General features: G+C 40.2%; 1 protein-coding gene across 2 annotated transcripts in view; it reads left to right on the top strand.

Annotated features, from left to right (window-relative positions):
• Positions 1-14,067, top strand: part of SEC24D (SEC24 homolog D, COPII coat complex component) — a 91,386-nt gene that overhangs the window by 61,628 nt on the left and 15,691 nt on the right. For both annotated transcript variants that reach the window (XM_050946263.1, XM_050946262.1), the window contains exons 11-13: positions 5,128-5,252; positions 10,450-10,641; positions 11,333-11,426. In XM_050946263.1, the coding sequence (XP_050802220.1) occupies positions 5,128-5,252; positions 10,450-10,641; positions 11,333-11,426 (411 nt within the window). The remainder of the gene's footprint in view (positions 1-5,127; positions 5,253-10,449; positions 10,642-11,332; positions 11,427-14,067) is intronic.

The following is a 14,067-nucleotide window of genomic DNA, read 5'->3' as shown; positions in this document are numbered from 1 at the left end:
AAGCCCATTGAAGTGAATGGAAGTCTTCCTCATGATCGTGGTGTACTTTGGAAAAGGCCCTTAAATTGTTGGTGGGAAGTAGGGGAATTAAGAGAATTCCCAATAGAGCTTGAACAGTTCAGCATGGTTAATTGTAAAAATAAATCATAATGGTTGTGGTGGCTTAGAGATCTGAGTTTGAGGTTCAAAACAGACTACTTGGAGCCCCAGTTTCATAACCCAGCAGGGTCACATAAGCCTTTTACATTTCTGTGGTTGATAAACTGAGTTTTCTCTGTTCTCTGTAGATGCGAATGATCTCGTGGTACTTTTGGTAAGAGTAATGGTTTGCCTAATGTTCTTGGCTAATGATACACTTGGGTACTACTTGGGTACGCACAGGTTGCTGTGCACAGCATATCTGCCTGGCTGCCTTCCTACCTCAGAGACGGCTTCAAATTGTGAATCTGCCCTTAACAGGAGTTCACTTTTTTAAAACAATTGTAGACGTGTTGTGCTTATCTACAGAAACAGTTTAGCTCAGTCAGATGTCTAAGCACATTATTGTTCTTAGAGCTCAGACATCTTAAACACCTCAAATGGAGGAAAAGATTTTAAAATCCAGCCTTTTGTTAACTTACACCATGTACAGCACTTGTGTGCAACCTTTTAGATTCTTCTGTCTTCTTCTGTGGGGAGGTCAGTAATAGCTGATCAAACTCCTTATCCATGTTAGAAATCTGGCCAAAAACTAATGTATGCTTAATCCAGAAAAATGTTGATAAAAATAAAGTGTAGGTACATGTTAAGTCTCTTATAAAATCAAGAGATATTTGAGATGTGTTTCACCACTACCACCTCCAGTGAGACTGATAAAGTAAATAGCTTTCTCAAATTAACATTAAATAGCAGACAACATCTCTGAAGACAGATTGGGCTAGTATTTGATCATGGTTCCTGTTAATAGTAAACTGGTGACAATTAGTGCCTGAGCAGTGATGGAGTGTTTCCACTCACAGAAAACGTGTGGCTAGTTTACATAAAGAATTCTTTTCCTAGGGGCCCTAATGCTGCATCGAGTGGTGTGTAGTTGGATCCCTGTGTCCACGTGGAGCCCTATGGGATTCAGGAGGGCTCAGTCCAGGTGGAGGGATCAGTCTTGGTGGTTCTAGTGCACAATCAAAAAATGGCTTAACATTTTGGGTATGTTCTAGATTTGTTTGAACATACGTGCCACGCACATAAAATTATTTGAGAGAACTTGCTGGTATTTTCTCAAGTATGAAGTATTTAAATCCTTGTTTGAAAATGCCTTTGCTCGTGTTTACCTTAATTCACAGTATGTCAAGTGCGATCTTCTATGTCCATCCACATTCACTTCTCATCATACACCGACAAAACTCCTATTAGCTCCAGTGGAAGGAGGATCAAAGTCCTGATAAGCTTAAGAATGCATTCTGTGGCTGCATGGTCTTGAATACCCTTCACTTCCATTGAAGTCAGGGATTTGGCTTCAGAACATCAACGTATTGCTTAGTTTTTAGTAAGCATGTATTTATGTTGTTAGTAAACTTGAGGGGAACTCAGCAAGCTGATTAGCTGACCCCCTGGTACACTGGGGGCTTGATTCAAAGATCATTGAAATGATTGGGAACCTTTTCATTGACTTCACTGGGATCTGGATCAGGTCCGAGATCTGAAATGAGCTCAAGTAGGAAAAAAAAAGTGTGTGTGTGTGTGTGTGTGTATATATACAGTAAGTGGAATATATATTCCACTTACTGTAGCTGAGGTTCCTGCACTATATAGATATGTAGGGAGGGAGAGGAATAGGAATATAGTGCGGGAACCTTAGCTACAGTAAATTTACGTAGCTTCATCAGTGTCAATAGAGCTGTGCTGATTTATGGCAGCTGAAGCTGCCCCATGACTTTTGAAAATGAATTTGTCTATTGGGTGTGTCCATTAAAATATCTTCAGGATACTTGTTGTTTGTTCTAGAATATGATCCTTTTTGATTCTTTTGATTCAGGTAATAGTTTTATATCCAAAACTCTTGCTTAGAGCTCTGAGAAGTAGCTTTTTGTCAAGGAGCATGCTACTGTAATCTTGTCACAAAAGTGTATGTTCATGTGGATTTGTTTCAAGATTTGTTTTTTTGTTTGTTTTTTTTAAATAAATCCTTTAGAAATATAAAGCCTCTTTGGAAGTGTTAAGCTATTGCCTGTTGGGACTCTGACAGAATTATTTGATATTTTTTTTCCTTTGGTCTGAGTCAATAAAGTTTATTTCTTTTCCAAATCTCAGACCAAAACTGAAGGATCACTTCCTTTGTGCTTATCAAGCAGTGAGGATGAACAGCTACAGAAAATGTTAACAAATAACAGCTGTTTTGTATTATTGCTCTTCTGTTAGGCGGATGTGGCAAAAGCTCAACTTCTCATTTCTATCATATATATGTCAGAAATTAGCCAAGATCATTTTATAAACTGCTGTGGGATTTACAAAACTACAACATTTGATTTTTTTTTTTTAAGTAGGGTCCAATCCCTACTTTTACAGCTTGTAAAAACATGTCCTGATTTTCCTTTCAGATCAGTAGAACTCCTGCCTTACCATAGTGTAAGTAAAGGGAGAATGAGGGCCATAATTTTAAGTTTAGGGTAAATGTATGGGGGATGGGAATGTTATAATTGAGGGAATAGGAAATGAGAAAGTGGAGTTTATCGTGTATAGGTTTGTGTTTCAAATGAGACTCAGTACTTGACTGGAACTATTTATCTGATGGCTGTAGAACAGCATACGTGATTGGCTTTGGACCATTTCCTAGCGGATGGGTGTCCACCTCATAAAAACAAACAAGCAAGCAAGCAAGCAAAAACACCATTGCATGAGACCTTAAATAATGATCATTGCTAGTTTTAGTAGGGAAGCTAAAGACTAAATAGTCATGGAAACTGAACTACTGTCATCCCTAGCAGTGCCTTCAGAACAAAACCAAGAAACATTTTGTGAAACATTTTAGGCCAGGTCTACACTACAAAGGTTTGTTTCTTTGTTTGTAGCTATGTCAGTGGTGTGAAAAAACCATACCCCAGCTAACATAGTTATGCTGGAGAAGACCCTGTGTAGACACTTGCTGGCAGAAGAGTGCTTCTATCAGTTTAGCTAATTTGTTTGGGGAAGTGGTTTAGCTCCACTGATAAGACACTTCTCCTGTTGGCATATGTTGTGTCTGCACTAAGGAGCTCTGCTAGTACAGCTGAACCAGCAGCAGTATTTGTAGTGTAGGTAAAGGGTTAGAGAAGATCGCATTGCTGCTGCCCATGCTGTATTTGTTTTGTGTTGTGAATAAAGGACTTCAGTGTCCTGGTTGCTCAAACTAGTGTGTTTTATTAAACATTAAACACACTTAAAACCCCCTTCACCAAAAAAGGACACTCCACCAGAGAAGTAGATTGCATCATGGAATGGACCACCCAAATACCCTGAGAACCAGACTCAATGGTGACCACATTCTTAAAGAAATCTTTCTTGAACCCCTTCTTCTGGCCTTCAGACAGCCCCCTAGCCTCTTCAAGCTCATCATCAGAAGCAAGCTCCCCACAGATCAGGACACACCTGCACTGCTGTAGCAGACCCTGCCAGAAAAACAGATTCAAAACCTGCAGACATTTCTCCACTGCTACAATGATCAACAACCCACTTCTCTGCAAAGACATACCTTTGATGGCTCTTAAGTATGCTCCCAGCGCTGGTGCACTGTCTACACTGGTGCTTTGCAGCACTGAAACTTGCTGTGCTCGAGGGGTTGTTTTTTCACACCCCTGAGCGAGAAAGTTGCAGCGCTGTAAATTGCCAGTGTAGTCTGAGTATGTTTCCCAGACCTGAAGAAAAGCTCTGTGTAAGCTTGAAAGCTTCTCTCTCTCACCGTCAGAAGTTGCTCAATAAAATAAATTACCTCACCTGCTTTTTAACAACTTTATAAATAAATGTTATACATAGAAACTTGGTGTAGCTTAGTACAGTAAGTTCATCATTTATACATTACATACAGTACGAACAAGAAATAACACGTAAGAAGGTTTACCCAGAAGAGTCAGTACCAACCCAATATGTTGCTGGGTGCCTAGTTCTTGTTTACATATAAATGATATGAGCTCATGCTTTATTTATCTTGTATAAAATCAGCTTTTTCTCAAAGTACAGGGGGCCTTTCAGTGGTTCAAATTCAGCTGTTGTCAAGGTTTGCTGGAGCACAAAACATACTTATTCACAGCCAGTCTAAGTGTAGGAGTTGCACTTCTGAAGAGAAAAACTTCTCCCAGGCTGCAAAAAGAAAAAGATTTCATATGTTGTTAAAAAGAATATTGTAGACAGAAAAGTTTGGTATCAGTTGTAATGCTTCTGCTGAAAGCTTTTTATCAGGCCTGGTCTTGGCCCTGAAAATGTTGAAGAGCATGCATGTCAGAATAAAAAGCACTTAACACAGCAGGTATTATGAGGACACTTGAATAAAGACCATTAAAAACATGATCTATCATGAAAATATTAATATGAAGTACATGTAGAGTGCAAAGAAAACAAACACAATTCTTATTGACAACGGGATTCTGAATAGCATAAAGGCCTGTCCTAGCTAATCTCAGTGCAGAATCAGATCCTAAAGTAACTGAGTTGTTTTGTTTAATTCTGATTGGTTTCCTATAGCTTATCCATGTTTTGGTGCAAATGCTGATAGAAATTGAATTGAAGAAGTTATGCTAGTGAAATGCTATTATACAAATGTACATGGAAAGGAAAAAATAAAAGGTGTGCAAAGAGCCAAAGACACGTTATTTAAACATTTGAAAGTTTACAGAAAACTTCCTGTAATATTTGTCCAATTCCAATAAACACCTTCACCTTAATGTTTTAGACTAGCAGGAAACTATTCTCCTGTAATAATGTTTTATTCCAGAGATGATGCTTTTCAAAGATTAGGTCATCATTTTATTTATTTATGTATTTATTTAATATAGATGTCAACCATCAAATAATTATTTGGATTGCCTATTTGAGCAGTCTGTAGATTTTGTTGGCCTTAATGTGTCACTGTTTCTAGTTTTGCTTTGTGTATGTGGATGATGATTGTTTTTCTTTTTGTAGAACAACAGGCCTCCAAACTCACCAGCCTATATCTTCATGATCGACGTGTCATATAGTAACATAAAGAGTGGCCTTGTTAAACTCATATGTAATGAGCTGAAGACTGTGCTCGATAAACTTCCAAGGTAAAGAGATCACAGCGTGTTTTATACAATTTTCCACATCTCAGCAACTCACTTGCTGACCAGAGAAAACAAAAAAAAGCTTCAGAAAATATCAAAATTAGGATAAAAGAATGTTAGGACAATAATTGACAGACCACACTGGACTACATATTTAACATTGTTGACCATTCTAAAATAGTTTGATTGGCATCGAGGCTTGTTTAACTTGAAAAGGGTAAAGAGCAGTTATGGAAGTTGAAGATTTGGTTGGTTTTTATGGTTTTAAAAACCGGAATAAAGACAGTTAAGAAAAATGATCTATCATGAAAATATTAATATAAAGTACATGTAGAGTACAAAAAGAAAATACACAATTCCTATCGCCAACAGGACTCTGAATAGGTATAAAGGCCTGTTTTAGTTAATCTCGGTGCAGAATCAGATCCTAAATACTGTAATTAGATTTTTAAAAAACCCACATTTTCTTCAAGAATTGTTTTGTTGCTTTCATATAGTTTTTAATTTCTTTAAGGGAAATAGTATTAACATTATCCATATAAGGCAGTCTAACAAAATTTGCTGATTCTCTCCTGTTCTCCCCCCATGCCATGGCAGTGATTTCAATGCATCTTTGCACTCGGCTGATGTAGATAAAAACTTTTGCAAGAAGATTAGATGAAATTACAATAGATATCACCCCCTCTTGTTAAGATTATTTTTATTATTATATGCATTTCTGACATGCTAAAGGTATTGCTCTTTGCCTTTATTTTAAGGAGAATGGATTGCTGTTACCCTATGCTGGCATGTGGATGGCCTGAGCTGGGTCCAGCAGACAGGCAGTTTACTCCGTGTCCATGCCTCTGGCAACCATATCCCATGAGGGCAAGGTTTATAGTAATAAGGAAGTATATCAGCTGAGGGCAATTGGAGCTAAAGGCTTATGCCAGGCATTTCTATGGAAGTGGCTCACTGATAGGCAGGAGAAAGGGCAAGTGAAGTGGGTAAGGAGTAAGCCCAGATCCTCAAAAGTATTTAGGCACCTAAATGACTGGAAGGGTCTGGGGCTGGGTTACCCCAAGAGTCTCAGGAAAGTCAACTCCCCTACCAAGTTAAAAAGGATTAGAGTTTTCTATCGCCTTATCAGGGCCTCCGTTTTTCCCATACTTGTTTAAAACTGTAAGGCTAAAATGTTCAAATTTGGGTGCTTAAAACCAGTCCCCCAAATGTATATTTAGGCACTGAAGTCTCTGGAACTTGTGGGTGCTCAGCACCTCTAAAAATCAGGCTCTGAATATTAGGAGTTAAACCCCTACCAGGAAGGCTCTAAAGTAGGGTGACCAGATGTCCCAATTTTATCGGGACTGTCCCAATATTTAGTTGTTTGTCCTGCATCCTGACCGATGTTTGGTCAGGATGTGAATTGTCCCAATATTTTGCTCTCTAGCGCATAGGTGGAGGGGACTTGCACCCCCCTTCCCCAACTCTTACCCCACCCTGACTCCGCCTCTCCCTCTCCAATTGAATCCCTCCCCAAATCCTCACCCCCAGCACTGCCCCCTTACTGCCCTATTGGATCCCTCTCCAAATCCCTGCCTCTTCCCCGAGCACTCCACATTCCTCCTCCTCCTCACCCCTCCCTCCCAAGCTTGTGCTAATCAGCTATATGGTGGCGCAAGCGCTGGAGGGAGAGGGGCGAAGCAGGACACAGCAGCCAGCTCAAGGGAGGCAGAGCGAAGGTGAGCTGGTGCGGGGAGGCAGGGCGTGGAGCTGCTGGTGGGTGATCAGCCTCCACCAATTGTTCCTATGCTCCGGCAGCTCTTGGTTTTTTGTTTTTTTCTCTGTCGCTGGCTCGTGGTGGTGGTGGTTGTTGTTGCTCCACTGACACAGCACCTTCCCCCTGAGGTCCTCATATTTCATGTCTCTCATCTATCACCCTACTCTAAAGAGAACTGTGATGTGTTTGAGCCATGTTAGTTAATGCTGTCTGCTTCCACATCCATGACTAATCTTTAGTCTCGTGAGAGAGGAAACTGCAAAATTCACTGTTGAATGATACGTGAAGAGTATCCTCTTATAGAACTGCCCAAATGCATGTTGCTTAAGGGTGTTTTGGCTAACTAGCTAATGTGTGCACCTCTTTTCCACACAATAAAGGAATATATAATGCAGAGTATTATTAATCCTTTGGCTTTATCAAGATACTGAATGTTGGAATAGCCTTCTTGGTGGTTACATCAGTAACACGGTAACAGTGTCTGAGTGGCAGGGGAGAATTAGAACCTTCCTTTCAGAAATGATTCATCTATCTAGGTGCAGTTTGCAAAGTTATTTCAAATGTGTCATAATGTAGCCCAGGAAGTATAGACCGTTGATTCATTTTTAATCAAAGTAATCCTTTTATGATCCAGCTGTGTTCCCATGAGCCAGGAGTGGCAGATTAACATTCTACACTGGCATGAGAATTAAAGATAGGAGAAAAGAAAAATGAGAAGTTTTACATTTTAAATTAACTTTGTGAATCATCATAGGCAATTCATTTTTAACATATCTTGAAAACAGCTAGATCTGATAGGAAATACCATGTCAGGATTCTTTTATGTAATATTTTCTCTTTATTGCTTGACCCTCAACAAAGTAGGAATTGTAATAAAACACTGTTTTTTTTCACCTTCTCCTACTGCTTGGCCAGATCATGGGCTAGAGCAGGGGTTTCAAACTCAATTTACCTCGGGGCCAGTGCCAGTCCTCAAATCCTCCCAGCGGGCCAGTAATGTCGCTAAAATGGTGTTGAGAAAAGAAAACGTTTATATTATATTTTTTATTTCAAATTTCTTAGAAATAAAACTGTCATACAACTTTTTACAATTCTTTGCCTGCCAGAGAGTTTTTAGTGTTTGCCAGATACCTGGCAATGCTTCAGTTCTGTCAGTTTGTTGATATTTGGCCTCAGTGACTGAGCAGTTGAAACCTTCAGGATTGCAGCAAGGTGTTCATCAGACAGTTGTGTTCAGTATTTTGACTTGTTTATATTCATTGTGGAAAAAAGTGACGCTGCCTGCATGGCTGACTCATTCCGGGGACTAGTGATAGTATCTCTGTCCCTCTCCCCCAACCAGTGGGAGCTGCAGGGGGCAGCGCCTGCAGCAGACATTGCTGGCAGCGTGTCTGTATGCATCTCTCCTCTGTGGGCCACAGTGGGGAGATTCTCGGGCCGCAGATGGCACATGGGCTGGGACTTTAAGACCCCGGGCTAGAGTCTCTGCTGGGATGACCCCACTGAAATCAGTGGAGTTATGCAAGCAGAAAAGTTGGCCTCAAAAATGCATAATGATACATTTTGACTAGCAGCTGCTTTGTACAGAAAATATTTATGTAGAAAGATAAGAGGGCTTTTTATTTAAACACTGTTATCTTTACAGTTGTTGTTCCACTTAGTGTTAATTTACACTGTTATTTTATGACTGTGTATATATAGCAGGGACCAAGAGAACAAACATACAGTGCCAATTAGTGGGAGCATATACATGTCCATGGGCAGGATTGTGTCCACAACTGTGCTACGATAGATAGAAAGGAAGAAATATTTCCTCAGAGTTTTTAAAGGGGAGTTTTGCCATTGACTTCAGTAGGTACAGGATTTTACTGTCACTGAAGGACATGCATTTTTCGGAGCATGGGTTCTCTATCTGGGCATTGTGAACAGGTCTAGAGGTCTCCTTTTCCAAAAGATTTTCTTTCTGTTGTAATGTTTAGGTGGAGAAAGCTGAGACCTGATTTTCTAGAGCAGGGGTTGGCAACCTTTCAGCAGTGGTGTGCTGAGTCTTCATGTATACACTCTAATTTAAGGCTTCGCGTGCTGGTAATACGTTAACGTTTTTTAGAAGGCCTCTCTATAAGTCTATAATATATAACAAAACTACTGTTATATGTAAAGTAAACAAGGTTTGCAAAATGTTTCAGAAGCTTTATTTAAAATTAAATTAAAATGCAGATCTCATTAGTTTAGTGTGATTCTTGCCCTTGCTGTGAGGGGGAAGGATAGCTCAGTGGTTTGAGCATTGGCCTGCTAAACCCAGGGTTGAGAGTTCAATCCTTGAAGGGGCCATTTAGGGAACTGGGGTAAAAATCTGCCTGGGGATTGGTCCACGTTAATTTGGTCCAGGAACAAATGGCAATCATATACTTTCACTCTGAATGACTTGTTATAGATTGATTTTCCTGTTTCCCTTAATCTAAATACATCTGAGTCCTGTCACTGCAGCTTCTGAGTGTCTTGTGACTGTTAAAGAATGTATAGTTGTACAGCCCTGTGAGGAGGGATGTTGTTGTTGTTATCCCCAGTTTACAGGAACTGAGGCACAGAGAGATTAACTGATTTGTCCAAGGTCACACAGGAAGTGGATGACAGAATCAGGAATTAAACTTGGATGGCCCATGTTTTGTTTTTTTCTTTTTCTTTTTTTAATGAGGGAAAAGAATCAGACAAATGTTCTGACCAGCACTAGTAATAATGTTGCTGCCCAGGGAGCTGTAGAGGCACTATCTTCATAAGAATAAGGGCTGAATCTGCTGTTTGCAAAATTCCTGGAAGAGGGATGGCTGTGAGATATGCAGCATGACAGCCCCATATCCATTGTTGACCTGATAGGAGCAAACTTATAGCCAGAAAGAAGCAGTACTGATTGAACAACTTGTATGGTACATAACACAGCTATGGAGGGAATGGAAGTGACTGTTAAAGAGAAAGAAGCAACATGAGATTGACTTTCACAAGTTCCAAAGTACCATTAGCTCACCAGAAGATGTTCCCAATAAGTGGAATTACTGTTCCATTAGTTATCAGTCATTAGGAGTAAGTATCATTGAATGTTAATCTGTTTCCGATAAAACAGATTTTTCAAGTAACTGGGTCACCTTTTTAAATTATATGTGATTTTTCCTTTATTGATTCCATATTCGCAACTTGCCCTTTGGACAGGAGGCACATTTGATAGGATAGATTTAAAGAAAGAAACAAACAAAAAAAGTTTATATCAATTAATTTAATTAGATTATGTTAACTAGCACTAAGATTGGGACATTTCATCTTGATGTTGTTTGTTCTACCACACAGATGTTATCTGCCAGCGCTCTGGCATTTCAAAGAACTCTTATTAATGCAAAGTAAATGTTTCAAAATTATTTCCAGTTGTTCCGTTTTATATTTTTCTCACAGAGAAGAGCAAGAAGAGACCTCAGCTATTCGAGTTGGTTTTGTCACCTATAACAAAGTTCTTCATTTCTTTAATGTAAAGAGCAACCTAGCTCAGCCTCAGATGATGGTAGTATCGGATGTTGGAGAAGTCTTTGTTCCTTTGCTGGATGGTTTCCTTGTCAACTTTCAGGAATCACGATCTGTTGTGAACAAGTAAAGAAATAATGTTTCATATTTGAATATGAATATTCTTCATTATGGCTTACAGCAAATAATGATCCCTCCAAAAAGTCAGCCAGGAATCACTAGAGAGATCACTACCTTGAAATAAACTGGATTATCCTGTATTTGTTTTTATCTGAAAGTCTTAGAGGCAAGCAAGCATTTAGAAAGTTTGTACCCTAATTTTCTAGTTCTGAAACACAGAAAAGAGCTTTCAGCTGGCCTTTTCAAAACTGAGATAGAAGGCAAAATTTACCCCATGTGTGAGAGAGAACACAATGTATTGGACATTGCTTATAGAACATTGGAAAAAGGGTTGGAGCATTGTGTAGTATACTGTATGTATTTCACTCCACTGATATGCATGCTACAAGCTAACCATGATCTTATATTCCTGAAGTCCTCCTAGTAGTTAGTCCCCAAATTTAAGCTACTCTCCTTTTTTTATTTCAGTATCATGTGTGACTTGACATTACTTTATAATTACATTTAAAAAGTGTACATTTTGTAAAATTTAAAATCCAGACAGTTTTATAGTGTCTTGTTCCTTTGAAATTTCTTTGAATTTTATTTTAATGGAAAGCAAGTTATTGTGTAAAAAGGCTTGATATGTTACAGATTTTTAGGTATTAACACAAGTATTCTAACCAGCTGAAACACTGATCCTTTTTCCCTTTCATAGCTTGTTGGACCAGATTCCAGAGATGTTTGCAGACACTAATGAGAGTGAGACTGTCTTTGCTCCTGTTATCCAGGCTGGCATGGAAGCACTAAAGGTTAGAATGTTCCTGTGTGTGTGTGAGAACAAAGTCTTTATTAGGATAAGCTACAAAAATTCACTCTGCTAATGACTTTGCCAAGTTCTCCCACAAATTGCAGTGGGAAATCAAAAGAAACTAGATAGTTTCCAGAACTTAGATTCCATTATTGACCAGGGCAAGCAGGTGAATAATTGACAGATACCTGGGATGGGTTTCAGCACAGCTTTATTAATTATACCTTGGTGACGGGCACTACATTGCCCACCCACTGGCATTTAATTGAGTCCATTAAGAATTACTGGGCTTTTACCACAAACCAGACAACTCAGGTAGCCCTTCCCCAGTCTATCTCAGGAACTCAGCTCAGTTGTGAAACTCTTCCACCCATCACACCTCCCACGTAAGGGTGGTGGGGGAACCTCTGTCCACAAAATCTTCAGATGACTCCACTCTGAGCACTAGGTCCAATCGTGCATTTTAGGTCTCATTTACCTCTGGGCCCTGGCCCTGTTAGCCTTTACCCACACTGGACAACAGCTGTAAGTTGTGATGAGTCAACAGTCATAACAGTGTGATATGAACCTTGTATCCCACTGTTTCTAATCCAGATGTACCTCCAGGAGGCTGCCAGAAAAGTGGACAAAAACACCACACTGGACTACAAGCTAGTTTGGCCCAATGGAAAACATTACTTCCTGGCCCATAAAAACAAGGGATCAATCAGGTCCCCCATAGCATCATAAGCAGCACAGCTATAAGTAAAGGGAGGGAGGGCTGGGCAGCTAACTGGAGAGTTTTGAATAAGAGGCTTTAGAAATGCCAAGCTTAGCTTAAATAGGTGGTTGCAGGGAACATAGCAGCCAGTCAGCTGGCCTTGCCTCTATTGCTCAGCCACTGGCTTAGCAGAGAACCAAAGTGGGGCTTGAGGGAGGCAGCAGCCCCTGCCTCCTTCCCTATCACACGTGTTGAACTTCTCATTCCCTGCTGGCCAGTCTAAAGACCTGCCCCTGCTAAAGGCGGTATTCTAGCAGCACATTCAAGCCCCACTATACCAGGGGTCAGCAACCTCTGGCACGCGGCTTGCCAGGGTAAGCACCTCAGCAGGCCGGGTCAGTTTGTTTATCTGGTGCATCTGCAGGTTCAGCCGATCGCAGCTCCCACTGGCTGTGGTTTGCTGCTCCAGCCCAATGGCCTGGAGCAGCAAACCGCAGCCAGTGGGAGCCGCAATCGGCCAAATCTGCAGGCACGGCAGGTAAACAAACTGGCCCAGCTCGCCAGGGTGCTTGCCCTGGCGAGCCGCGTGCCAGAGGTTGCCAACCCCTACACTATACTGAAGTTTGTGTCGGTGTTTCCATTTTAATATCTATTTTCTGATTTTTTTCACTGAGAGGCAAATGTAGACCCTAGTGCCCAGTCTGCATAGACTGGACACTTGAGAGAGGAGGGGATCAGGTTGTGAAGCAGCTGTGGAGGTTACTTCAGCTCGGTATCTTAAGTAATGTACTCTGGGCACTTACACAGCCCCCTTACCCTTGTGTACACAGGGAGAATGAGAAGAGTCAATGCAGTGGTGGGCCCCTCAGCCGTGCCCAGGCCCCAGCCCCAGCCCCAGCCCCAGCCCCAGCCCCAAGCATACCTTGTGTGTGTACAGAACTGCACTAGTTCCACTGAACAGGGCACTCCCATGGCTTTGCAGGAGAGGGCTGGATTTTCTTCTTAATCAACAAGTTTTAGTAGCTTGACTGCATCTGAAGGTGAAATACTATGGACTCAGTGCATCTCCAGTGTTTTACCATGTGCCTGGTAAGTGCTAACACTGGCAATTAAAAGAATGCCACCAGGCTGCACTGTAGCTTTTGCAGGACAGAAAGCAACAACTTGTGGTTTAAAATACAATCAGTTAATCTGTGAACTTTCTACAAATAAAGCACAAACCCACAAGATGGTAATCTCATTGCACTAAAAAGGAGGATGTTTCTTAGGCTTTTTTGAGCTATTAATTTAAGAGCTCTTCTCATGAACTATTTTACAGTATCACAATGTATGTGTGGACAGAAAATGTATTCATTTAATCTATTCTTCTGTTGGGTCCTTTTTCTAATGGTATTTACTTTTAAAAAAGTGAAATTGCCATTCAGAACTATACAAGTTGTAATTTCCTCTGATGTTTACAAAAAAAGGGGAATGGCCCTGACATTAATCTGTAAAGAAGAGTTACGAATAGTAACTTATTCATAAGGCTTTTTTATGTGAATAGCAAGCATTCTATATGTATAATAACAAGAGAACCATTCCAGTCTAAAAAGGAAAAAATAGATTAAATTCTTACTGGTGGAGATAAATTTTGGCCCAGTTTATATTTTAAAACTGTCAAGCATATTTTCAGTCCAGAGCAGCTTTAACCAAGAGCAACTCTAAAGTAAAAGGACTTTCCGATTTTTAATAATGTGATAAGTATGTATGTGCTGATAAGATGTTCCCTGTAAGCTTTAATAGAAGATGTTTGTTCTAAAATAAATTGAGAAAATTTGACATACACTTTAAAAAAAAAAAATCCACATGTCTAAGGAGTGAAATCCCAGCCCCATTGGGAGTTTTGCCATTGACTTCAGTTTAGCCAGATTTTCACCCCAGGAATTTAAAAGTTTACATGGGA

The sequence above is a fragment of the Gopherus flavomarginatus genome, chromosome 3 (assembly GCF_025201925.1).
Source record: "Gopherus flavomarginatus isolate rGopFla2 chromosome 3, rGopFla2.mat.asm, whole genome shotgun sequence".
NCBI classification, from domain to species: domain Eukaryota; kingdom Metazoa; phylum Chordata; order Testudines; family Testudinidae; genus Gopherus; species Gopherus flavomarginatus.
The sequence above is the reverse complement of the archived record's forward strand: the minus strand, read 5'-3'. Positions and strand labels throughout refer to the sequence as shown.